At 45.2% G+C, this 26,885-nt stretch overlaps 2 protein-coding genes and 1 pseudogene across 2 annotated transcripts; 2 read left to right on the top strand and 1 right to left on the bottom strand.

The window, feature by feature from the left end:
- Positions 1-1,923: 1,923 nt before the first annotated feature.
- Positions 1,924-14,601, top strand: LOC109774934 (uncharacterized; annotated as a pseudogene).
- A 986-nt stretch (positions 14,602-15,587) lies between these two features.
- LOC109774926 (glucose-1-phosphate adenylyltransferase large subunit) lies at positions 15,588-20,268 on the bottom strand. The gene is made up of 15 exons (XM_020333687.4): positions 19,926-20,268; positions 19,728-19,841; positions 19,465-19,638; positions 19,219-19,311; positions 18,843-18,926; positions 18,706-18,761; positions 18,365-18,458; positions 18,096-18,208; positions 17,748-17,820; positions 17,377-17,457; positions 16,927-17,013; positions 16,470-16,574; positions 16,273-16,379; positions 16,113-16,173; positions 15,588-15,897 (listed from the first exon to the last, which is right to left on the bottom strand). Exons 1-15 carry the CDS (start codon positions 20,097-20,099, stop codon positions 15,796-15,798), a joined length of 1,518 nt encoding a protein of 505 aa, XP_020189276.1. The 5' UTR covers positions 20,100-20,268; the 3' UTR covers positions 15,588-15,795.
- Positions 20,269-24,201: 3,933 nt separating this feature from the next.
- On the top strand, positions 24,202-25,016 carry LOC109774935 (putative F-box/LRR-repeat protein 23). Its single transcript, XM_020333697.2, has 2 exons — positions 24,202-24,524; positions 24,632-25,016. Exons 1-2 carry the CDS (start codon positions 24,202-24,204, stop codon positions 25,014-25,016), a joined length of 708 nt encoding a protein of 235 aa, XP_020189286.2.
- Positions 25,017-26,885: the final 1,869 nt, after the last annotated feature.

Below are 26,885 nucleotides of genomic sequence, written 5' to 3'. Positions count from 1 at the left end.
TATATTTTGAAAAATTAATGGCATTTGTGTTTTGATTTGTGAACAGTTATAGAATTTAACAATATTTATTTTTCCAACTTTTTAAAATTTACTAATATTTATATTAAGAAATATTTTTGTAATTCTTAAATATTTTTAAAATATGCAAATATTTTCCAATTTTCATGAAGCTTGTTTAAATCTATGAGTAATTTAAAAATTCGTGAATATTTCACAAACTCGTTGCTTTTTTCATTTAGTTATTTTCTTTAGGAGCACATAATTTCTTTCCCAGTGAGCCCCATGCGTTATTGGATTAGCACATGCTACCGATTCCCATACATAATTTTTTTCCAGGTGGGTCAATGGACATAGCCATCTAAGGAACGTAAAAAGCATCTCGTTTTGGATATAGCCCACCATTTATGCCGAATGCTAAACCCAAAACCCATCTGATATGTTACACAAAAATCAAAATTAAACTGTAGAACCGATCGGTAATGAGATTACATGGTCGCCATCCAAACTTGTTTAACTTAACCCATGAGATTGTCTCCCACTCGTTGGCGCCCAAAACCTATTTATGATGGGGTGGCGTATTTTGAGTGTCGATGGGCCGAGCCGACACCAACACCAGATACAACAACTAGAACCTCTTAGGACTCCACAAGCTTTGCTCTACAGCTCCCACACAACTGCCTCATCACCATGGTGTCGATTCAGCCAACCCCGGCCTCGCTGCCATCAGATTCGGTTGTCTACGACACAACATTGGTTATCTCCAACCACCCAGCCATCTGATCCGGTCTCACTCCACTTTGATCCAGCATTGCTTCATTTGGTGGTGGCGCCATGAGCGGCTGCCTATTCCCCGTGCGTGAGGCGGCAGTCATCCGGGGAAAGAGCCAGCGGCTGTCGCGTCTGTGCCTGTTTATGCTATGCAAGGACCATTGGGAGGCATTGTCCGCGAGGACTAGCGGGAAGCGGCAATATTGGCAATGGTCAGGGCAAGACAGAGGAGGCATCAATGGACGATGATGGCGGCCTGAGAGTGAACTGCCATGATGAGACCATGGTGTGACGTCGTGAGCTTTAACGGTGTTTGTGTTCTTTTTTGTGTGTTTTTTGGCGTATGGGCATTAACGGGCACGATGTTGGTCACTTTTTTTTTACTTCCACTGATCATAGCCTAACCCGTTAGTGGTGCTGCCTTTTGGCCTATCGGTGGAGCGGTCATGTGGCGTAGTAATTCTTCGAGGTTGGGCTTGGAGTAGATGTTTTTTGTATCAAACCTAGTGCAAATGAGTTTTAAAGAGAATTTTCCATGAATCTTACTGGGTTAAACAAGCCACACAGAAAAAAATGATAACAATGCAAAAATATTATTTATTGGATTAAAAATATTCTAGAAATCCTTTGAACTGAAGAGGCCCCAAAGGGAAGCAATGTACATGCATTAATCCGTACATACAAGAGAAAACTTGTTTAAAAATCATGGACCTACATTGCAAGTGGGAGTTGGCTATCTAATTTAGACTGTCTCAATTCCAATAACAATGTGAAGTCTTCTCGATTACGCTTAATTTGCAGCTTTAAAGTACACTCTTACTGGCGAAAACATGCAGACCATCATCTTCGACATGAAATTAGTGTTTCCGATGGAAGACTCTGGCCAGTGGCCACGACTCGAGACCCCTTTGCCAGGCATGTCGTAGTTAGTGCGCCAATCCGGCCCTGGAACCCTAGAGGGGGGAACGCGACGTGAACACCACCATCATCTTTCGAACGATCGTGGACGCCATCATTTATTTGTCCATGTATACCTGCGGGCAGTCGAATGGACGGAAGTCGTTGTTATTTAGGCCTGGCAACATCCAGTGTCGATCTCATTATACACTACTGCGAAGTCGCAGGTCGAAACAGACGAAACTACGTAGGATATCCATGGCGCCAGTCAGCTCGGTGGTCGCGCTGGCAGCAGTGCTGGTGGCGCTGCAGCTGTCTGCGGCGGCGGCGGTGGCCGCGGCTGATGCGCACGGCTGCACTCGGAGCTGCGGCGACGTGGACGTGCCGTACCCATTCGGCGTCGTCGGCGATCCTGGCGGGGCAGGCTGCTACTTGCCGGGCTTGAATCTCACCTGCGACTGCGAGGCACCCCTCGGCTGCTGCTCGGCGACGGCACCCTCCAGGTCGTCGACATCTCCCTCAAGAACGGCACCGTGCGCGCCGTACACGCCGGCGACATAAAGATAGACGCCGACGGCAACGGAACGTTCGGCGGCGGACTCAGGGTCCACGGGCCATACAAGCTGTCCTACCGCAACGAGCTCGTTGTAACGGGTTGCAATGTGATGGCGACGCTGCACGAGCAGAGCAGCCACAGCATCATGAGCGCATGTGCCTCCTTCTGTCCCGACCCCTATGGCGTCTTCGGGTTCATGGGAGAGCACGGCCCGCCCGGCAAGTACTGCAACGGCATGAAGTGCTGCCAGGCGCCCATCGCCGTCGTCCGTGACGAGGCAGCGAGCTACGTAACGTTCAAATGGTTCGCGCAGAACAGAAGCGCGGATCAGGAGGCGTACTCGGTGCCGGCCCGCGTGTTCGTCGCCGAAGAGGGGTGGTTCGATAACTACCACGATGGTGCAATGGAAGTTCCTTTGTCAAAAGATGCAACGGCAGTTCCTATTCTTTTGGACTGGAGTATCGTTGATGTAGAGCCGCCCCCATCAACAGACTACATCAACTGGCCGGAATTCCCTCGTGATTGCCCGAGTAAAGTGCCCACCAGCATATGCAAGAGCGACAAAAGCATGTGCAGGCAGGGTGCAGACTACATGAACTGCTACTGCAAAGAAGGATACGAAGGCAATCCCTACATCCCCGACGGCTGCCAAGGTTAGTACGCGTCAAAAGGATCAAAACCGTCAGCACCCCGCGCTGTCCAATTTAACTTACATTGATTTGGTATTGTGTATGTTGATTTTTTTACCAATAAATTTGACTAAACTTAAGAAATTTTAACTTAATATAAGACAAAGCTAATATGAAAAGAAGGCTAACAAATTTTGATTGAAATCTTCACTCACAAAATAATAATAATAAAATGATCGAAATCAAATAGTGTTCAAAGTTGACCAAGTTTATAAAAATCCATCAAAAACTGCAGGGTTAATTTGATAAATGCCACTCAAAATCTCGCGATTCGGAGAAACGCCACTGCAATTTTCAAACTTTGAAAAATGCCATCCGGTGGCATTTTTCAAAGTCTGATGTGGCGTTTTTCAAAGTTTGAAAATTGTGCAGTGACGTTTTTCAAAGTTTGGAAATTGCAGTGGCGTTTCTCAAAATCGCTAGAATTCGAGTAGCATTTATCCAATTAACCAAAACTGTAATAACAAAGTTGACCAAGTCTATAAAAATACATAAAAGAAACTGTAATACCACATCCTTCCTAGTTTAAAAGGTCCACGGATATACGTAGGTCGATGATTTAATCAACGTAACACGAGTTAATTTTGTATTACAATAGTTATATAATTAGAAACTTCAAATGTTCTATTTCTAATGGTATAAGTTTTGTGATATATAATGTGTGTTTTATTGGTCGAACTAGCGATCTAGAGATATGTGTATGCTTTTAAATTAGGAAGGAGGGAGTATTAAATTAGTATTACGTCCATTCAAAAATAAGTGATGTGGTTTTAGGAAGAAACATATCGAAGGAGTAATAGTAGTATGCACCAATTGCCACTAGCTGCTTTCTTAATAATTCAATCAACAACATTTTTTTTAAACAGAAACAACAACATAATTCGATCGTCGACACTATCAACAGTTATCAAATTACTAGGGATTACACTTCCTGATAACATATTTTGTTGGTTGGCTATATTGATGCTAGATATAAATGAGTGTGAGCAGCCAGGAGGAAGCCGGTGCCTTGGTAAATGCAAAAATACGGAAGGCTCTTTTGAGTGCGAGTGTCCATCAGGAACCCATGGCAACCATAATCTGCCCAACGGCTGCGTCTCTTCATTCACAGTCACAGGTTAGCGACACTGCAATCTTTTCTCCGTTTTCCCTATAAATCAATGACAAGTTCCTTATTTCTAGCAAAATTTCTCTACTAATATGGATCACCTTGCCAGATAATTGCAACACCTCATGTGGTGACGTCAAAGTACCCTACCCGTTTGGCATGGGCCCCCGACACTGCTATAGACCGGGGTTCAATCTCACCTGCGACACAACAAGCGGGAACACTACACGGCTGCTTCTCGGCGACTACGGAGACTTCCGTGTCCTTGATATCTCCCTCACGAACACCACGGTGCGTGTCGTTCACACCGGTGCCTTCTTAGGTCTTACACCCGATGACATTTTCTATTTCGACAATGTCTTTCACACGGCCCATGGAGAAACCATACTCCATGTCAACCCGTAACGAGCTCATCCTCATGGGGTGCAACATCAAGGCGACAATGCTCGCGTCCGATGAGAAAACCATCCTCAGTGGACGCGCCTCCTTCTGCTCCTCCAACGTGAATGTGAATGGCACCTACGCTACGACGGTGGTCGCAAGACGCAACCACGACAAGTACTGCTACGGCATAGGCTGCTGCCAGGCACGTATCACTATGTCCAACTACGGCATGCCTGGGTATATGAGCTTCCAAGTGTTAGGTTGATCTCTCTCCCGTTCGAACCCAACGGGTCAAACGGGCCCCTGACTCGCGCCCTGATCGGGGGCGCCCAACCAAACCATGGTTGGTGGGCCCCTGTGACCCGCGCTATATATAAACAGAGGTGGGGACCGGGGCACGACTCACGAGGTTTATCGCTGCCACAATCCCCACCTATAATCCCTACCGATCTAGGGTTAGCGCGGTGCTCACGGGAAGCTCCACCTCCACCTCGCCCACTCTCCGCCATCGCCGTGTGCCCACCACCACGATGGCCTCCGGCTCGAGTTCATCCGCTGCTGGACAAGGTAGGTTCACCGGATCTACTAGCCTACTCCGATCCAAAGATCTATCAATGGTATCAGAGCCAGATCGGGCTAGTTGATTTCGGTACAAAGAAACAAAACAGAAAAAGAAAAAGAGATCCCCTTCCTCAAGAACCCTAACAGCAAAAAAGAGGGCAAAGACATCTCAAAGAAAAGTTGCGCCGCCACTCCGGCCGCGCCGTTCCTCTCGATCCCGAATCGCATCGGCAAGCCGAGGATCCGGGAAGAAGAACCACCCCACACGGGGCAAAGGGCATCGCGGACAAACCGCTCGACGGCGGCGCGCTCACCGCAAGGTGGACGTGCAGCCGGCGAGGGGGATGACCACGACGCCGCCGTAGAGTGCTCTGCCGTCGTCGAAAACGAAGGGGAGCAGAAAGGGCAAAGTAGCCTCACGTGAGGGGAAGAGAAGGCCGTCGGGCTTCTCTTTTTTCTCTCTGCTAGGTGGCGGTGGAAGAGGAAGAAGGGAAGGCGGCTCTCGCGCGGCTCGCGCGGTGCGGTGGCTGCACGCCGTCGTTGGCGGAGCCCCAACCCGGCTGCATGGGAGCAGAGGGCTTGGCCGCACCTCTCTGTCGCTCTCTATCACAGGATGGAAGAAAGGAGAGAGGGAAAGGAAAGGAGCACCACGGCGCGGCGCGGCGCGATGGCCGTCGCCGGCGACCGGGCGCGGCGCGGTGGCCTGGCGACCTGGACAGGGGCCGCCGCCGTAGAGGGAGACAGAGAGCGGGGCGTGCGAGGAGAGAACGAGAATGGGGCTAGGGTTCAGGCGGTGAGGCCGGCTGGGCGTTTTTGTGCTGCCGAGATGCACGCGCGTCCGTCCGATTGCATCCAACGGCTGCGATGAAACCCTAGCTGGCCACGGGCTTTTTCGGGCCGAAAGTGGAGGCCGGGCGCAGTCGCCGCTGGGCCGTGGCCAGCCGCCGCGGGCGCGCTGGGTCCAGGCCGGCTGGGCCGCGCGCTGGGCCGAGGCCTTAGCCGCACGCCGTTGCTGCTGTAGATTTTGTCCAGTTTCTGGGCAGATTTTAAATAGCTTTCCTATGCAATTTTTTCCAACGAAAATTTTGTCTAGAAAATAGAAAAGTGACAGAAAAAGTTTCTGAAAATGCAAAAAGAAAATTTTCAGAAAATAAATGTTCATGAATTTTATAAAGAAAATTAAAAAAGTTCATGATTTCTTATTCGGTCAAAGAAAAGTTTCTGTAAAGCTTAAAAAGTTCATGATTTTTTATTCATGTTTTCCGCTGCGTAAATAATTAATAATGCTCTTTTACAAAGAAAATAAAAGTTTATATAGAATGAAGGTTTTAAGAGCATGTTGAAGAGATTATTAAAATTAATATGATTATGTTATTTTTTATGACCAACGTTGTTAATAACATGATCATGTTTTATTATTGAAATTTAAAGGTGCATTTATTTCTAATTTTTTCCCAACGGTAATATAGATTTAATTGCATAGACAATTATATGTTTAATTTGACCAACGTTAGATTAATGCATATTATTGTTATATTGATGTCACTTAAATTGTGATTTCAGGAGGCTTTCACTTTATGAGTTGCCTAAAAGAAGTTCCGACACTCAAAGGTGACAACCACACTGAGTGAAGGAAGAAAGTTGAACTGGCATTTGTTTGTGCTGATCTTGACTGGGTTGTGGAGAAACCACAGCCGATCAGACCCACAGAGCCAGTAAGAGAGGCCACTGATGATGATGCTGCATGGGCTAAAAAGAAAGGGGACTATGCTCCTTTGGAGCAGTCCTACCTCATAGATAACCAAAAGTGGGTCAATGCAAACAAAAAATGCATGGCCTTTATAAAGAACACAATTGAGAGCGCCATTGTGGGCTCCATTGCAGAGTGCACTTCCGCAGGGGAGTTGCTCTCAAAGATAAAGAGCCAGTTCACTGGCTCTTCAAAGATATATGCCACCCAGGTGTTAGAGCAACTGGTGACAGAACGCTACACAGGTGGTAGTCATGGCATAAGAGAGCACATCCTCAGGATGAGCAATACGGCAGCAAAGCTCAAACCCATGGATGCGGATCTGGAGATCAAACCAGCGCTCCTGGTCCACCTTGTCATGGCTTCACTGCCGAAGGAGTTTGAAGCTTTTGTTGTGAACTACAATATGTCACCTGGAACATGGGACATTGAAAAGACAATAGCAATGTGTGTTCAAGAAGAGGAGAGACTCAAAGCCTCACATGGTGGTACACTCAACTATGTGCAGGGTCACAAAAGAAAGAATTACAATCAAAACAACAAAAGTTCTCCTTCAAAGCCACAAGGAAAAGCTTCCTATCAGCATCAGCGTCAGCAACAGCCTTTCTCAGTGGACAAAGACACTTGTCTCCACTGTAAGAAGACCGGGCATTACAAGAAAGACTGTCCTGATTGGCTAAAGTCGATCATGGCAAAAAGAGGTAACAATATAGTTTCATTTGTAAATGAATCCCTGTATGCACAGTTTTCAAAATCCACTTGGTGGATTGACTCAGGAGCAACTGTTCATGTTGCAAATTTTTTACAGGGATTCCATTCGACGCGGACTACGCTAAGAAGCGAAAGACGCATTGAAGTGGCGAACGGAGTTGAAGCAGAAGTTGAAGCTGTCGGTGATATCTCCTTGGAGTTAGCTGATGGATTCAATCTTCTACTTAGAGATGTTTTATTTGTTCCATCATGTCATAGAAACTTAATAAGTGTTTCTTGCTTGGACAAAGATAATTATGAATGTTATTTTGGACATGGCAAGTGTGCCATTTGGTTAAATAATGCTTATGTGGGTGATGCTTTACTACATGATGAGCTTTATTTGTTATCACTTCATGAAAAAGTTTATTCCGTTTGCAATGTGAAAGAACATGTTTCCGCGTCGAATAAAGAACACAAGAAAAGAAAAAGAATATTTGACTCATCGAAATTATGGCACTGTCGCTTGGGCCATATTTCGAAGGGGAGAATAGAAAGATTAGTCAAAAGTGAAATTCTTCCTCCGTTAGAATTTTCAGACTTAGAACAATGCATAGATTGCGTTAAAGGAAAGTACGTAAAACAAATCAAGAAAGGTGCAATCCATAGCACAGGCACACTAGAAATCATTCACACTGATATTTGTGGACCATTTCTGGTGAAAAGTGTGGATGGATATGACTCGTTCGTAATATTCACAGATGATTACTCTCGCTATGGTTATATTTATCCAATCAAAGAAAGATCGGAAGCGTTGGATAAATTTAAAATATTCAAAGCTGAAGTTGAAAATCAGCACGATAAAAGAATAAAGATAGTAAGGTCCGACCGTGGGGGAGAGTACTACGGTCGACACACTCCATATGGCCAAGTCCCTGGACCTTTTGCGAAGTTCTTGCAGGAGACTGGCATAGTAGCCCAGTATTCAATGCCGGGCGAGCCTCAGCAAAATGGAGTAGCTGAAAGGCGCAATCGTACCCTTATGGATATGGTGCGCAGCATGATGAGTTATTCCAACTTGCCATTGGGATTATGGATGGAGGCGCTTAAAACCGCCATTCACATTCTCAATAGAGTACCAAGCAAGTCGGTGCCCAAAACACCGTACGAGCTATGGACAGGAAGGATGCCCTCCCTACAACACTTCAGGGTGTGGGGGTGCCCTGCTGAGGCCAAAATGTTTAATCCAAACATTGCAAAGTTAGATCCCAAAACAGTAAGTTGCCACTTCATTGGCTATCTAGACAGATCAAAAGGTTTTCGTTTCTACTGCCCTGACAGATATACAAAGTTTGTAGAAACGAGACATGCAGTCTTCTTAGAGGACGAAATGATGAGGGGGAGCTTGGTAGCTCGGAAAATTGATCTTGAGGAGAAGAGGGTGCATGCACCTAATCCGATGATTCAGGAGCCGTTTTCTCACTACCAGTTGCAACTCCACCCATGACAGCTATGGGGGAAGACCCGGAACCTGTCCGTCAGGAGCCGACTGAACCCATTGTTGAGCATGAAAGGGAGGTGCAACAGCAAATTTTAGAAAAAGTGCCAGAAGTTGAGGCACAAAATGTGCCAGAAAATGAGGCCCTTAGAAGGTCTACAAGACCAAGAAAGTCAGCTATTTCTACTGACTTTAAAGTTTATAACACAGAAATGGTTCATATGGAAAAAGATCCCACCTCATATGAAGAAGCCATGAGAAGCCCTCATTCATCAAAGTGGATGAAGGCAATGGAAGACGAGATGAAATCGATGAGTTCCAAAGATGTTTGGGACTTAGAGGAAATTCCCAAAGGAGCCAAAACAGTAGGCTGTAAATGGGTCTACAAAATTAAGTATGACTCTAAAGGGAATACAGAAAAGTATAAAGCACGACTCGTGGCAAAAGGATTTACACAAAGAGAAGGGATAGATTACAATGAGACATTTTCTCCAGTCTCATGTAAGGATTCTTTCATAATCATAATGGCATTAGTTGCTCATTTTGATTTGGAGTTACATCAAATGGATGTTAAGACGGCATTTCTGAATGGTGATTTAAAAGAAAAGGTCTACATGAAACAACCCAAGGGTTTTATCATGGAAGGCAAGGAAAATATGGGATGCCGCCTGAAGAAATCCATTTATGGATTAAGACAAGCCTCTCGGCAGTGGTATCTAAAGTTTAATCAAACGATTAAAAGTTTTGGATTTAAAGAAAATATTGAGGATAATTGCATTTATGCAATGTTTAAAAATGGGAAATATATTTTTCTAATCTTGTATGTGGATGATATCCTGCTTGCTAGTAGTGATGTTAGTCTACTACAAGAAACAAAGAAATACTTATCCTCAAATTTTGACATAACAGATCTTGGTGAAGCATCATATGTTTTGGGCATAGAAATTCACCGAGATAGGAACAATGGAGTCTTAGGACTATCTCAGAAAGCATATTTAGAAAAGATTCTTAAAAAGTATAATATGCATGCGAGTAAAGCCACACCTGCTCCAATAGTCAAGGGCGATAGTTTTGGGAAATTCCAATGTCCCAAGAACCAGTATGAGATCGATCAAATGAAAGCAGTACCATATGCTTCGGCAGTTGGCAGCTTACAGTATTCACAAGTGTGCACTCGCCCTGACTTAGCTTTTATCACCGGGGTACTCGGTAGATATCAAGAGAATCCAGGCCTAGAGCACTGGAAGATAGTAAAGAAAGCATTGCGTTATGCGCAAGGCACGAAGGACTACATGCTAATATACAGGAGAAGTGATTCCCTAGAGATAAAAGGGTATTCAGATGCAGATTTTGCGGGGGACATAGATGATAGAAAATCCACGTCAGGATACATATTCACCCTCGCTGGGGGAGCTATTTCGTGGAAAAGCTCCAAACAGTCGATAGTTGCATCATCCACGATGTATGCAGAATTCATAGCATGCTTCGAAGCCACGGGGCAGGCGATATGGCTAAAGAAATTTGTACCCGACTTGAAAGTGGTAGATTGCATTCACAAACCACTAAAGATGTACTGTGATAACCAGCCCGCAGTATTCTATGCTCACAACAACAAGTCGAGTAATGCTGCCAAAACAATAGAGATAAGGTATTATGTTGTGAAAGATAAAATCCAGGATCAAACTATAAGTCTCGAGCATATAAGGACAAAGGATATGCTTGCGGATCCGCTAACGAAAGGCTTACCACCCAATGTGTTCAAGGAACACTTAGCCGGCATGGGTTTAAGGGAAAGCCTTATGATTCCTGGATAGGCCCAAAAGGAACAGAATTTGTTTCTGAACATAACGTATGTTGTAGCTGTATGATTCTAACGGCAATTAAGCCGTGACGATGAAACATGCTCTATGTACCAATATGTGATGAAACAAATAAACTAGAAAGTATAAAGTTAAAAGTAAAGTTGAGATCAAGGGGGAGAATGTTAGGTTGATCTCTCTCCCGTTCGAACCCAATGGGTCAAACGGGCCCCTGACTCGCGCCCTGATCGGGGGGGCCCAACCAAACCATGGTTGGTGGGCCCCTGTGACCCGCGCTATATATAAACAGAGGTGGGGGCCGGGGCACGACTCATGAGGTTTATCGCGGCCACAATCCCCACCTACAATCCCTACCGATTTAGGGTTAGCGCGGTGCTCACGGGAAGCTCCACCTCCACCTCGCCCACTCTCCGCCATCGCCGTGTGCCCCACCACCACGATGGCCTCCGGCTCGAGTTCATCCGCTGCTGGACAAGGTAGGTTCACCGGATCTACTAACCTACTCCGATCCAAAGATCTATCACCAAGGGCTCGACCGAAGCACCGTGCTAAATCCAAAATCGATTCTCCCATACGTATTAATCGCAGAGCAAGGGTGGTTTGATTTGGGTAGGTTTTCCGGCGAGCTGTCGACGATGATTCAGCACGAGGAGATTCCCATGATTTTACAGTGGGAGGTCTTGCTTCCTGGCTTTCCTCCGGCTAAAGTGAGCTCGCAGCAACCGAATTGTCCCATGAAGGCAGCACATAGCATATGCAAGAGCAAGCACAGCCACTGCATACAAGAGAGCCGTGGCTATTCATGCCAATGCAGTGAAGGCTACCAAGGCAACCCCTACCTCGTCGATGGATGCCAAGGTTAGTTACACACGTGTCTGGTTAATTTGGCTAAACTGTTTCTCCATCATGTACTCTATAATGTAACTAATTAAGTTTTTTTAACACAGTACAGAAGCAGACACTCATACATAAGTTAATTGAACGTTTTGTATCAGATGGCCGTCGGTTATTTAAAGGTGAGAAGTAGTGGAACACTACAATAACTCTGGGAGGATTGTTGATCTTTTTGTTCCTTTTGAGCTGATGAAGACAACCATTCAAACTCTTGCAAAAAAAAAACTATTCAAAGCTACCAATAATACCAATACTATTCAAAACTATTCAACCCTTCAATATATTCTTATTATAGTCGACTTAATTAGCTTGTTGTCGTTAAAGAAACATCCTTGCAGTTTGTTAATATGCTTCGGTTACTCCCTGTAGTATTACACAAAATTCGTAACTTACTTTGGCCAACTCTAGCCGATCCCCTAAAAATAGACAAGCAAAACGGCAGAGTAAACTTAGCGAAGTATTTTTACTCCACTAAGTTTTGGTCGGACCTCGTAAATTTAGCGAAGTAAAAAGAAAATTATTTCAACATAGATTCGATTTAAACTAACTTTTAAACCGAAATTCGACACCTAATGTATATAAGCATCCGCCGAAACATAGTCTAGTTTAAACCTAAACAAAAAAAACTTAAAAGTAAACATAATTTACATTAAAAACCACCGAAGCATAGTCAAATTAAGACCTTAATCGCCGGATTTATAGAGGGCAGGCCAATCCGCCCGCAAAATCCATTGCCTTGTGCCACCGTCGCCACGGTCGGGGAAGATCCTCCGCAACTCTTCAACGTCGAAGTCGTTGTCGGCTCGCCATCCTCCTTGCCGCTCGAGACGTCGATGACATCCCCCCGCTGGTCACGCGCTCTGCCTCCACCAGCTCGGGGTACTTGCGGCAGAGGTCCATCATGTACTCTTCGTCGGCGGCCTCCTACGATGTGCTCCCTCGCCTCCCGCCCCCTGGCCACTGCCGCAGTTACCACCCCTGCGGCGGCAGAGGAGGCAGTGGACCCTCGCCCCATGCAAAGTTGAGGAGGGCATCGGCGCCATGCAGCCGAACCTGCCACCGGCCTTACTCCTTTGCGGCGAGGTCGCCGGTGTGAAAAGAGCCAAACTAATGCTTCTTGTGGGTCTCCTAGTCACCCACGTCCCCCACGCCCGCTGTCGGATGCCAAGGTGCTTCCTCTATAGCGGTGGCGGCATGGGAAGGTCGGGGAAACCAGCGAGCCCGACGGACAGGCCCGCAGCGTCTCGGCAGCGGTGCGAGGACGCATCCATGCTGCGCTCGTGGCTGCGCGGATCGGCGCTGCGGATGGGCGGCGGGGACCAGCGGCCATGGGATCCGGCCATTGGGGAGGAGGGGCGGCGAGGAACGGCGGGGGAGTCACCAGCGGTGGGGAGTGAGGAGGAGGAGAGGCAGAGGAGGATGGGGATTTTTTACTCTGCGCCGAGCGGTCGAGTAAATATAGGCGCCGTATAAGTGGTGGAGGAAAAGTTTTACTCCTCTATGGGTTTTAGGGGTTCGGCTAGGTCCCGGTTAGAGGAGCCAGAGGAGGATGGGGATTTTTTACTCCGCCGCCGAGCGGTCGAGTAAATATAGGTGCCGGATAAGTGGTGGGGGAAAAGTTTTACTCCTCTATGGGTTTTAGGGGATGGGCTAGAGTTGGCCTTAAGTGTACTTTGTTGATTCTTAGCAAGTATAGACAAATGTGCTAGAGAAATACTATTTTTTGTGCCTACATATCCGTTGGAGAAAATGGATAATGATATGTATTTTTGCAGATAAGGGTATCATCATAGGAGTTGCTAGCGGGGCATGCCTTGTACTTCTGGTTTTTATTGGGATCTTCATTTCCAAGAAACTAAGGCACAAAAGGACACAAATGTTGAAGCGCAAGTTCTTTGAGCAGAATCGTGGTCAATTGTTGCAACAATTGGTATCTCAAAGAGCTGATATTGCAGAAAGGATGATTATACCTTTAGAAGAGCTAGAGAAGGCGACAAACAACGTTGATAAAGCTCGTGAGCTTGGTGGCAGAGGGCATGGCACAGTCTACAAAGGTATTTTATCAGACCTCCATGTCGTGGCTATCAAGAAACCAAAGAAGGTGGTTCAAAAAGAGATTGATGAGTTTATCAATGAGGTTGCTATACTTTCACAAATCAACCATCGAAATGTAGTAAAACTCTATGGTTGTTGTCTTAAAACAGAAGTCCCAATGTTGGTTTATGAGTTCATATCAAATGGAACCCTTTATGATCATCTTCATGTTGAGGGACCAAAATCATTGTCATGGAGTGATAGGCTACGAATAGCAATTGAAACAGCTAAATCCCTAGCATATCTTCACTCGACAGCTTCAATACCTATCATCCACAGAGACATCAAGTCAGTTAACATACTTTTGGATGATACTCTAACAACAAAGATAACAGATTTTGGAGCTTCAAGGTATATTTCAGTGGAGAAATCAGGGTTAACAACCATGGTGCAAGGTACCATCGGATATTTAGACCCTATGTACTTCTACACAGGGCGACTCACGGAGAAAAGTGATGTCTACAGTTTTGGTGTCATGGTTGTAGAACTGTTGACCAGAAAGAAGCCATTTTCATATTTATCCCCCAGTGGTGATGGCATTGTTGCGCATTTTGCTATGTTATTTGCAGAAGATAACTTGTCGCATATACTAGATCCACAAGTTATAGATGACTGGAGCAAAGAAGCCCATGAAGTCGCTACACTTGCAATAGCATGTACACAGTTAAAAGGAGAGGATCGCCCAACCATGCGACAAGTGGAGTTGACACTAGAAAGCCTACAATCATCAATGCATATTGTTTCAGATAATGTGGTGGATGAGGAATTTGAGAATGACGTTATCCCAATAAATTGCCCAATGAATGAGCATGAAAGAGGCGGTGATGAGGATTCAACGAGACAATATAGTATGGAAGAAGAGTTCATGATATCATCAAGGTATCCTCGGTAGTTTGCACATGTTTTGGACATAGTTAATCTACCATGTCCGGCTTTCTGAAGATTTCTATTGAAAATGACATTGTTGGTCCCTTTTCTCGATCGTGTGTCAGTTTTGATTCTTGTTGTTTCTCACCATTCACTCTAATTTTATAAATTTAGATGTAAACATGGTTTACATTCAATAATATAAGTTGAGCATAATGGAAAACCCTTACTATACTTTTATGTCATTATTTTACTTGTGTGTGTGTGTAGGAGTACATCATTTGCCCCACGTGCTCATTCCAACTTGCTGCGAGAGTAGTTCTTTGTATCCGGCTTTGCGGCCATTCGTCTTAAACCTTCTCTCTTAATCAACGAAAATTTTAAATTTCAGTGGATGCTGTGATGCGAGGCTGTGAGCACATGAGGGGGGGGGGGGGGGGGGGGGGGGTTGGTCGCTCGCTAGCAGCACGTTCGTACGTGGCCGATTCCACCGGAGTTCCTCCGGCCATGATTTTCCCTCGTTCCTCGCTTGATGCTGCTTAGCCAGAACTGAAATCCAGGAGCGTCAGTGTTTGTTGCCCATGCCCAGCATCACAGGTCCCGGAATGGCGTGGCAGTGCCCAAGTATGAAAACCCATGATGCTACTTTGGATAAATGCAATGCCTGCCTAGTGATAGCACAATTCTTTTCAAGTGAACTGGTTGGCTTTCATCTTCGAACTTCCTCCCTCCAGGATGTGCACACTCCCCAACAAGCAAAGAAAAACTAAAAGCTGAAATGAATTTTCCAAAATTTCAGCCCTTTCAGTGGGTGCTGATTTTTTTTAGGGTAGGGTACCGAAATATTTGTAACCTCAAAATTTCAAGCTAGGTTCAAAATAATTTCAAAAGGAATTTAAATTTAATAAAAAATCAATAGAATTAGGTGAATTTTGATATATCGAAAACCAAAATAATTTGTGAAATTCTTCAAATTTGTTAAATTTCACATATTTCGATGAGGTACTGAAGTTTTCTGTTTTCAAAATTTAAAACCTCGGTTATATTGACAACGCTATTTGAATATTTAAAGCAATTTGGTGATACGACATTGCATGTTTGAGAACCAAAGTCATCTCCTATACACAAGGAGCATTTTCAGGGTTGCCACGCATCTTATTGGAAGAGTACAAACGAATTCTTTATTTCTCTTGCTGGACTGGAGAACCGCCTTTTCAGCTCATATGACTAATCCATCCGCAATCACCGAGTTCTTCAGCACAACCGTGATGCCGGACCGGATGTGGAAGCCTTCTGACGCCCTATCTGATTCCTGTACACCCTGCAAAGAACCCAACAGCAAACCACATGTTCAGTAATATTCGGACGACACCAACTCCGAAGGGCGGTTCACTGGAAATGAATAATAGCATTTCCAACGAACGCTACACAAATCTTATCAAATTAGAGCAAGATTGGGGGATCATAGCTTGTTGATTCATATTCATTATGCGACTGTTCTTGAAGAAACAAGGTGGCAGAGAACATCATGCATACCTCGGCGTTAGCAATGGTCACATTCTTCCCTATCCTCGCATTCTTGTCAATGATGCAGTTTCTGGGCAGAACAAGAGGAAGACATTTGTCAGACAAGAGTAATACAACGCGATGTCTAAATTGATGAGCGGTGAGCTAGGAAGTAAATATGCATGCGTACTGAATCGAAGTATTCTCCCCGATCCCAATCGGAACCTTTCCTTCGGCCAGCTGGTCGCATCTTTCCATGTCAGTTTCATAGAAATCAGCACCGAGCATTACCGTATCCTGAAGAAATGGAGAACCACATTTGCTGTTGTGGAAGGCTATAATGGATCCCTATTTTTGTTTATGATTTTTGCAAGCAAGAGGCCTAACCTTGAGGTGTACGTTGGAGCCTATCCGAGAACGGATTCCAACGACACTGTGCTCTACCCTGCATTTATCTAAGAAACATCCATGGGAAATGATCGAATCAGTGATCTGCAAATGGTATACACACATGTTAGGCGGCACGGCAACCAAATCGATTTATGAAGAGTAACTGAACACTTATAGTAAGATATTACTCCCTCCGTCCCAAAATTCTTGTCTTAGATTTGTCTAGATACGGATGTATCAAGTCATGTTTTAGATACATCCGGATTTAGACAAATCTAAGACAAGAATTTTGGGACGGAGGGAGTAGTAACTAAGGGTGCAAAGGCAAAGCACGGTGATAATGATGGCACAATCTAATAGAAAGAATTTTGGGCTGTAAAAATGGTACACACAGAATTTTCAAGAAAAGAATAGTGCAAAATGGGAGTCATACTAGCCCAGAGGCAACACATACCTTACTAGTGCTGATCATAGATGGTGGTAGGTTTCTGCGTGATGTGTACATCGGTTTGCTAGCATCATAGAAACTGAACTTTGAAGGCTGCATACAAAAAGATGATGACATGTTACCAAAGGTTCAGGTTCCCACTTTATTTCTTGCAAAATAAAAGTTTATTGCTTGTTCATACGTATTATGACCATTAGTACATTGTATTTATCTCTTTTGTAGAGTGCTCTCTATGATTCTTGCACCTTGTAAAGTGTCAGTGTATATATCTACTGCCTCACTGGGCCATACCAATAAACAGTGATACTGCATAAGAGTAACTATTAACACCTTACATTGAATAAGACTAACACCAGAACCAATAACATAGTGGTGTAGGAAAAGAAGGGCAAAGACTGTAAGAGGATAACGAAATAAAGAGGCAGCTCGCCATTAGTTTTCACAGACTACCCATACCTGTTCAGCAAGGGCAAGATTTGCTTCGAAGAAGGATTTGATAGTTCCAATATCTTCCCAGTAATCATTGAAAAGATATGCCTAAAGTTTTAAATATTAGATACCAGCGACATCATGTGGAAGTCAGCGTAAAAAAACATCATATGAAAGTTCAGGTTTACGGAAAATAATAAAACATAAAAGATACAATTTTAACATTTTGAAACAAAAAATTACAAGTGCAGTAATAGGGAACTGAAATGGCAATATTCTGGCAATGCCATCATCCTACTTTTCTGTCTTTCAATTGTGCAGTTTTAGATGCCCGACTGCAATTGAAGAATGCACCAGTAGGTGATGCTGACAGCATCACATGCTAGGTATCCACGTACCTTTACATTAATCTCTCTTGCTGCAGCTGGAATTATTTCAGACCCAAAATCATTTGCAGTGGGAAAACGCCATCTGACCTAACAAAAATGCACTGCATATTAAGATCTACTTGTGATCAAGTTGTTCTATGAGAAATGTACCTTACTACAACATAAGGTATTATCCCAAAAAGACTAAAACATAAAATATTCGAAAATGAAACAGCTTGTATTTAGTACTTTCCATGTTTATTGGAACTTGGACAGTTTGCCTTGTATTTGGAGAACTGGATACTTTTCTTCAGGGAAGAATCAAAGAGAATATTCAACTGACATTAAATTTAGGTCCAGTAAGTTGAATTGGCGTACCTCAAAAGATTTAGAAGTATCTCTTTCTTGAATATGTATACCCCCATTGAAGCTATGTATGGTTTCTTTTCTGCTTCCTCCTTCGGTAAGCCGAGGAGAGTGGTGTCAACTTGCTGCCAAAAACAAATGTCCATGAACTTCTGTTTTATTTTATTTGAATGGCATTCAGTGTTGTACTAACTGATACACAGTGCACTTGGCCATCTAGAATGTTACTCTAGTGTGTGGACAGGATAGGTGAGTGGCATGAAGAGATCAACACAACTTACCATTGCTTTTAAATCAGCTCCTCTCGGTTTTTCACTAAATGAAATAACTCTTCCTGTGTCGTCTATCTTCATTAGACCAAAATCAGACGCTCGGCTAACATTGAAAATAGAGTTATTCATCTCTAATCCACAAGACACAAACTAAGAGAGTGTTAAATCGAAGAGTTTATTATATGCTAAAAATCAAACATTTGCCTTAACACAGCAATGGCAATTCGTTTTTTTCAAAAACATAATTTTTTTTGAAGAATTTTATTATTTCCTCTGCATGTAGATGATGCACAGTGGGAGGCCACTTGTGACTTTATGTACATTAGCCACTGAAATAGAAAGGAAATCACCTGCCATCAATAGGCAAGCAACAGATGCTGATGCCTGCGTCTCTCTGCCGATGACTCTGCATATGTGGAATCGCCACAACAATTTAACCACATTTGAACAGACAAGTGTGAAAAACAATCTTTATGTGGTAAATTACCTGAACAAAGTCCATGTAGTCCATACGGTAGAGGTGATCGCCAGAAAGAATCAGCACATCCTCTATGTCTTTAGATTTGGCATCCTGAAAAGCATAAAAAAAAGTGCAGTGTTACAAGCATGAGGTTTCCAGTAGCGGAACCGAACACACATCTGAACCCAGGTTCTTGATTCTGGAACTATATCGGTATAACAGGGGCAAGAGGCTCTGTGTTTTCTTAGGGTGGAAAATGGCTTTGTGCAAAACACCAATGGGGAAACCACACCACATGAACATTTTTCTACCTAGCACGTGCACACTCCCTGCATCGCGATTCATCGTCTGTAGTGATGAAAGAAAGATGCATCTCACTCACACACGCTGAGAGAAAACGTACATCGAAAAGCCAAGCGAATTGCCGAACCGCGTCGGCGGTACCCTGAAACCACGTCTTTCCCTCCGATCCAGGCCTCTGAGTTGCTGCTAGAACCTGAAAAAACAAACAGTCAGTTTCCACTCTGTTATCCCTGTTTCAGATAATCAAAGCAAGACCCGAAGATTCCTTGAAGCAGTGCATCTTCCATCCGTAATACATTATCCCCTATAGTATGAGCGGTCTGAATTGAATTGCAGGACGTGGTACCTCGACGAAACCGTCTCCGAAGCCGACGCCATTGCTGAAGTTGTAGGCCCTGGAGAGGTGGCGGTTGAGGGAGGCGGAGTTGAACTGGGTGAGGACGTACACCTTGTTGATCCCGCTGTTGATGCAGTTGCTCATGGGCACGTCGATGAGCCTGTACGCGCCGCCTATCGGCACCTGCGGCGGGTAGCACCAGTACAATCGATGTCTGTCAAATAATCTACTCGCATTTGGCGGGTCGTGGAAAAAGAGGAGTGACAACTCACGGCGGGCTTGGCCCTGCGCTTGGTGAGAGGGAAGAGCCTCGTCCCGGCGCCGCCGCCGAGGACGACCGCCACCACCGTCCTCGGGTTCGTCGTCTCCTCATCCTCGGCCGCCGACTGAACGGCAAAGAGTCGTGAACTGCATGACCAGAGCTAGCTAGTGGCTGGGACTGAGAGGGACGGGGGACGTGTGTTACTTACGGCTGCTACGGCGGCGGCTGCGGCGGCGGACTCCGTGGTCGCGACGGACACGCGCACGGAGGGGCGGCACTGGCGGCGGCCTTGGAGCGGCCGGACACGCGCGCATCCGACTCCGAGCACGCCCCGGCGCGCGGCGGCGGCCACGGAGGCGGGGGCAGCGACGCGCAGGTCCATCGCGCAACCAATGAATCCGCCCGGCCGGGAGCTTGGCTTGGGCTGTGCTTCTTGCGCCGGCGGCGTGCTCGCTAGTGTCACGAGAGTGTGCGGTGGCCGCGTCCAATCCTCAGCTCGGCCTCACGATAGACTTGCTGCTTCCTTGCGTTCCACGTGTCCACTTTGGCGTATGTGGAGAATCACGTGGGAACATTTTTATTTTTTACTCCATAGAGTTGCCTCCGAAAATGCTAGACTTACGGAGAGCGACCCTTCTCTCCTCACTAACTCTCAGCAGGCACGGGAGACGGCGGCAGCGCTCGCGGCGGTGGACAACGGCGAGGCGAAGACGCATTCTCCAGCGCCCCGTATGGTGCACCACAACCGAGTCATGGTGGATGTCGCCGGCTCGTTTTAGGACAAATCCATCATCGATCTGACGTCCAATGGTACCCAACGGGTTCCGGGCTCCGAAGAGGAAAAGTAGGGCATGGGAGACGGCGGCGCCTTGAGCCCTGTGAGCCGGCTCGTGTCCCATGCCTTACTCTACCTTGCGGACGACCAGACAACCACTCTAGGAAGCGCAGCCGGCCGCCGGACATGGCCACGGCGACCGGACAACCTTCGCATGTAATAATATGGATTTGAGGTTTCTAATTTGTGGTATCCGGATGTGGGTTGCATTATTTGAGGCTTGACCGGTCTGTGTCCGCGGATGCGCCCGGACGCATCCGCGGGCGTTTGAGGGGCCGATTTGCCCATCGCGGCTGTAGATGCTCTAAGTTTCTTGGCGGCGGATTAGATGGTGACGTTGCAGATTCAGGATGGGCACCGCCGGCGCAGTGCGTCTGATCAGCATAGCATCGCTTGGTTTGGTGGAGGGTTCGTGGGGTCTGCCGGGGCGGCGGGGTTGTGTTGCGCTGGATCAGAGGTAACTTAGTCCTCCTTTGATTTGTAGGAATCCCATAGGATAGAATTTGTATAGGAAAATTTTCTTTAGAGCCTTTTGATTTGTAAGATAAGAGTAGAATCCTATTTCTATGAAGGAATTCTTCCTATCCTTTACATTTTATAGGAAAATAAATATTAACATGGACTCAGTGAAAAAAAATCCTATATGAACCAAATGACACCTTTTTTTTATTTCTATTCATAGAATTTCAGATACATGTCATCTCATTTTCTATAATTTTTTTATCCTATAAATCAGGGCTAAATGGTTATGCAACGGTGACAATTAGGTACATCACAAAAATACTACATGGCGACTGTACAGCTAGTACTTCTAGTTTGTTCCTGGCAAAAAAAAAAGTCTCAATTCTTTTGAGTTTCCTTCCTGATTAATGGCAACCATCATCATATCGTATTATCACATTGTTACCATGTTTGGGTTCTTTATATGCATGTACAATTACAACTCGTTTTACTTCTGTCTGATCTTTTTAGAGGCATTTTGGACACTTCTTTTTTGATTATAGCAACAATAACATCAACAATATGAGTCGGTGATTACCACCTCCCAAGATTCGAATACATATTAATTCGATAGCCCCATTCCGTTGTTATCCACTACATTCAAAAGGGCCTTCTCCTTTTTGAGATGTAGATCGCCCGTTATTTGTATTATGGTTACTTTTTTACAGGGTAAAATGTACGGGATGGGTTGCACACTCTCATTTGCCATGATCTAATTGGCAGTTTTTTTTTTGTGAATTTGCCATGTGAAATCTCACACCATTTCTTATTGAGTCAATTAAATTAGCGGTCCTAGAACTTGGCGCAAGCGGTTAATTTAGGAGAGAATTCCTTATTCGGCCCTTTCTTAAATTTTGCTTCCCTTTTTGGCCCAAAAAACTTTTTCCTTCCATTCTTGACACTTAAACTTCATTCTATTCCTTATCTGACATTTTCATCCGTTTTTCCATCCGGCATTGTTAAATGGCATGTAGAAAGACAATGCTGCCCCTGGTGGTAATATGTCAGAAAAAAAGATTGGATCGAGTATTGGGCTCGACTGCGCGAGCGTGCCCCCGGTTATTGCTGCCACCGCCGCCGCCGCTTGCTTGCCGCCTTGCTGGTACCGTGATGCGTGCGTGATGGCTGCGTGCTTGCTGCCGCTTGCATGCGTCAATACGTGCGTGCTTACTGAGTGTGTGTGCATGCTTGTCGTGTAGTACGTACTTGTGTGCGTATCGGTGCTTCAAAGGAGCTAACACGCTACGTGCAAAGCAAGCACAATAAGCAAGGATGCTAGCAGCTTAATCGATTTTTGCCAGGAACAGTGCATGCTCGTCTATTACCTCACGCCACCGGTAGAAGCTAGCTGTTGATCAATTGGATCTGTCGTCATTGTTCTTTTTATCCCGCAAAAAAATAATTTATCGTCATTGTTTCACTCATATTATTATTATCATTATTCCCCTGCAATACTTTTTTATGATTATACACATAGTACTATTTTTTGTTTGTTTATTCAACAATGAGACCTCTGTGTTTGTATGTAAATAATCGGGTCACATATTACACTAGGGGTAAAACGGTTTTTTTAGGTCAGACTTAACACCGTTACTAGCCAAGACCGACGAAAGTGTCACATAGGGAACAAAATAAAGTTTAAGTGTCGAAAAGGGAAGAAACAAGTTTTTTGGGCCAAAAAGGGAAGCAGAATTTAAGAAGGGGCCAAATAAGTAATTCTCTCTTAATTTAGTGCTACATGACCCGGGCACCCAGGCCTGGTGGATCCTATTTGACGCGTGTGTGCGTCTAGGAACTGCGGGTTCGCTGAAGCGAGTCGGCACATGGGCCGGCTCACGTACGGATTTCCTGTGCCGTTTTCCTTCGCTGCTGTTTCCTGTGTTTTTATTTGTTTTTCTTCTATGGTTTTTTTGCTTTCAGTTTTTCACTGTTTTGTCCGGTTTTCAGTTGTTTTGTTCTGGTTTTGCTTTTAAATTTCTTTTCCTTTTTGCTTTTACTTTTTTTATTTTCTGTTTTCTTCTCTTTATTATGTATTATATAAAAAGTTAACCGTGTGTTACAAAATGTTCATCGTATTAAGAAAAATGTTCATCATATTTTATGAAATAGCTCACCTTTTAATTACAAAAATGTTCATCATCTATTATGAAAATTCAACGTATTAATTAGTAAATATTCAATGCATATTCAGAAAAATTCAACCCATGTATTCATATTTTTTTTTCAAAAATGTTCATTGTATATTAAGAAAAGATCATTGTGTATTATTTAAAATGTTCAACATATATTAAAAAAATCAATGGATACTATAAATGTTCAATGTATATTTTTCAAAATTTTCAAACGACTCGATACTTAAAATAGAAGCAACGACCCAATCAAATAAGACAATCTACAAAAATAACTGGCCAATTCGATCAATACAATTAATTGTTCAAATTAGTTTCATTCTCAAGGACAAGATAAAAAGTGGTTATGCCGTATTATAGGGCAGCTATTGTAGATGCTCTGATATACTAGTAGCAAATCCAGGATTTGAAATTATTCTGACGGACTTTTAATGGAAACAAAATTTCGAATTCCCGATACAATCAAATAACACAATCTACAAAATTAATTGGCGAAGTCGTATGCATTAAGGCAAGACGATCAACCCAATTAATTGTTCAAAGTAGTTTCATTCTCATGGATTAGACTAAAAATATTTTACACAAAAATTTATATAAAGTTGGACTCCGGCTTCTGAAATAGTTGCATTTCCTTCAGATTCAAAACTCAGGGTCCAGGCTGATTTACCTGGATAGCTCTGAGAAAAGAATCAATCTGCTTCATCTTCTTCGGTCCCTATAACATCAAATTTGTACTTAATTTTCAGTATTCAAGTTTCAAGAATTAGGCCAATGTGAGAATCCGACTTGCACTCAGCTACCACCACGCCATGGCATGCAAGCCAGAGACACACTAGGACACGGACACACGTCTAGTTCAACTCGGACATGAACTGCAAACACTATTGAGTTGGCAGGCGAGAAGCAAGCCCTTCGTCTTCAACAGTCAAAGACGGACAGTTCACGTCCCTGGCCCGCCTCTGTAAAATTAAGTTCTGAACTTACCAGACCCATCGATCGATCGATCATCAATGGACGACATGGCACCGCCCCTGTTGGAGCCGACGGTCAGGGACTGGTCGCTGATGCCCCTCGACGCCCTCGCCTCGATCTTCGTCAGTCTCGGCGCCGTGGAGGTCCTCATGGGCGCCGGCCTCGTGTGCCGCTCGTGGCTAGAGGCGGCCAAGTTGCCAGATGTGTGGCGAGCCGTGGACATGCAGAACCATGAGGTCGTGTTCGAGAAGGACGATTTTGTCCTGTGCGCAATGGCGAAAGCGGCTGTGGACCGTTCCGACGGACAGCTCCGGGTGTTCGCCGGGATGTCCTTCGTCACCGATGAGCTCCTACAGTATATCTTCGAAAGGTGTTTTTCTATTCTAATCTCACTTAGCTTTCTGTTCGAAATTTTATCAATTTCATTCTTTCCTAGAACATCTTTATGAGAAAGATGGCTGGCACTACTGTCTGCAGGTCGCCCTCACTGACTACCCTTCGGCTTACATGGTGCGACGTCTTCAGGACACGACCCATCAATGTGATAAGAGAGTCACCTGTGCTGGAGCTGCGTACCCTCGAACTCGACGGCGCTTACATGAACGCCGGAGAACTGGCCGACGTCCTTGCGAGATGCCCGCTCCTCGAGGTTCTTGGGTTGCACGACTGTTTCCAGATCAATGATGATGGCGAGCGTGCGCTGCGAGAGAAATTCGCCAGGATCAAGAACCTAATGATCGAGTGGCGTGCTGAGCCCATCCACATCTACAGTTCCGATTACGGGAACGACGACTGTGTCAGCGTTCCTGATTTTGAAGATGAGTGCAACGATTACGGAAACTACGACTGCGAGTGCTGTTAGACAGGTGACTCGGTCCACCTTGGTCTCCCCACGATCTACGTACGATCCCGTGCACGTACTGGCTTCGGTTGGGCGTCGCCCCTCTATGTAATCCCCTTGTACTCTGGACGTGACACGTGATTAAGGAAAGAACTCGATCAGTTTTCATGGTATCGGATTTTCTCTAGATCCTTCCCTAACTTCCGGCGTCCCGGCGCACCACGACCAACCTCGGTGCCGGCAACCCCTCACAGCCCGTCACCCAAACTCTCCTGGCCACCTCCTCCATCACCACCCTCACCGTTCCCTCTCTCTGTTTCAGCGACACAATTACTAATGTTACCCCCCTTCATCCCCACAGTTTTTTATCTCCATAGCCGAAACTATTACCACTGGCGCCACTTGTTTGAGATCCACCTCGGCCGCTGCTACACCACATCTCCGATGCCTCTCCTCCCGAGCCGCACAACCCTCGCTGGCTCAAGGACTTTCTTGTCATCATCTAGTGGCTCTACACACGCATCTCCACCGAGCTCTTCAATCTCAGCGGCACGAGCGCCCCTGCCTTGTCACCTCCTCGTGGACCCCCTTGACTTTTCCCCGACGCCAAAAGCTCCTATAAATAGAGAAAACTCCAGAAAGAAATCTAGATCGGGAGTTCCGCGACGCAAGCCTCTGTAGCTACGAAAAATAGGCCCTCTCCGGCACCCTGCCGGAGGGGGACATCATCACCGGAGGCCATGGAGGAGGATCCCGGAGGGGGCCATCATCACCGAAGGCCATGGAGGAGGATCCCGGAGGGGGCCATCATCGCTATGGAGGCCAAGGACCAGAGGAAGAACCTCTCCCCATCTAGGGGGGAGGCCATGGAGGAGGAAGCACAAGGGGGAGACTCTCCCCCCTCTCTCTCGGTGGCTGGAGTGCCGCCGGCGGAATCATCGCCGCGGTGATCGTCTTCATCAACATCCCCATCTTCATCACCTTCCTCATCTCTTTTACGCGGTCCACTCTCCCGCACCCCGCTGTAATCCCCTACTTGAACATGGTGCTTTATGCCACATATTATGATCCAATGATGTGTTGCCATCCTATGATGTTTTGAGTAGATTTCTTTTGTCCTTTGGGTTGATTGATGATCTAGATTGGTTTGAGTTGTATGTTTTATTTTGGTGTTGTCCTATGGTGCCATCCGTGCCGCGCATACGTGAGGGATCCCTGCTGTAGGGTGTTGTAATACGTTCATGATTCTCTTATAGTGGGTTACTTGAGTGACAGAAGCATAAACCCGAGTAAGGGGGTTGTTGCGTATGGGATAAAGGAAACTTGATACTTTAATGCAATGGTTGGGTTTTACCTTAATGATTTTTAGTAGTTGCGAATGCTTGCTAGAGTTCCAATCATAAGTGCATATGATCCAATGAGAGAAAGTATGTTAGCTTATGCCTCTCCCTCATATGAAATTGCAATGCCGACTACCGATCTTGTTAATAATTGCCTAGGATAATTCCGCACACCGACCCATCATTATTCCACACTCGCTATTTATAATATATAGTAATATATTCTAACTTTATGAGAACAACACCTATTTTTATATTTTAGTTCTCCAATATCATGCAAAGCTATCCTCTTCATACCCACAACGTAGTTTTATTTCTCGTTTCTAGATGGAAGCAAATGTTCAGTGTACGTAGAGTCGTATCAGTGGCAGATAGGACTTGAGAGAATATTGATCTTACCTTTAGCTCCTTGTGGGTTCGACACTCCATACTTATCACTTCCACCTTTGAAAATTGCTACGATGATTCCTTACACTTGGGGATTATCACCGAGGGCCGCTGTCCTCGGCATGCCCGACGCCGGCACGCCGCCCTGGCCAAGGAGGCTGCC

This window comes from Aegilops tauschii, chromosome 5, assembly GCF_002575655.3.
Source record: "Aegilops tauschii subsp. strangulata cultivar AL8/78 chromosome 5, Aet v6.0, whole genome shotgun sequence".
Classification (NCBI taxonomy): Eukaryota; Viridiplantae; Streptophyta; class Magnoliopsida; order Poales; family Poaceae; genus Aegilops; species Aegilops tauschii.
Note: the sequence above shows the minus strand (reverse complement) of the source record. Positions and strands in the feature narration are given on the sequence as shown.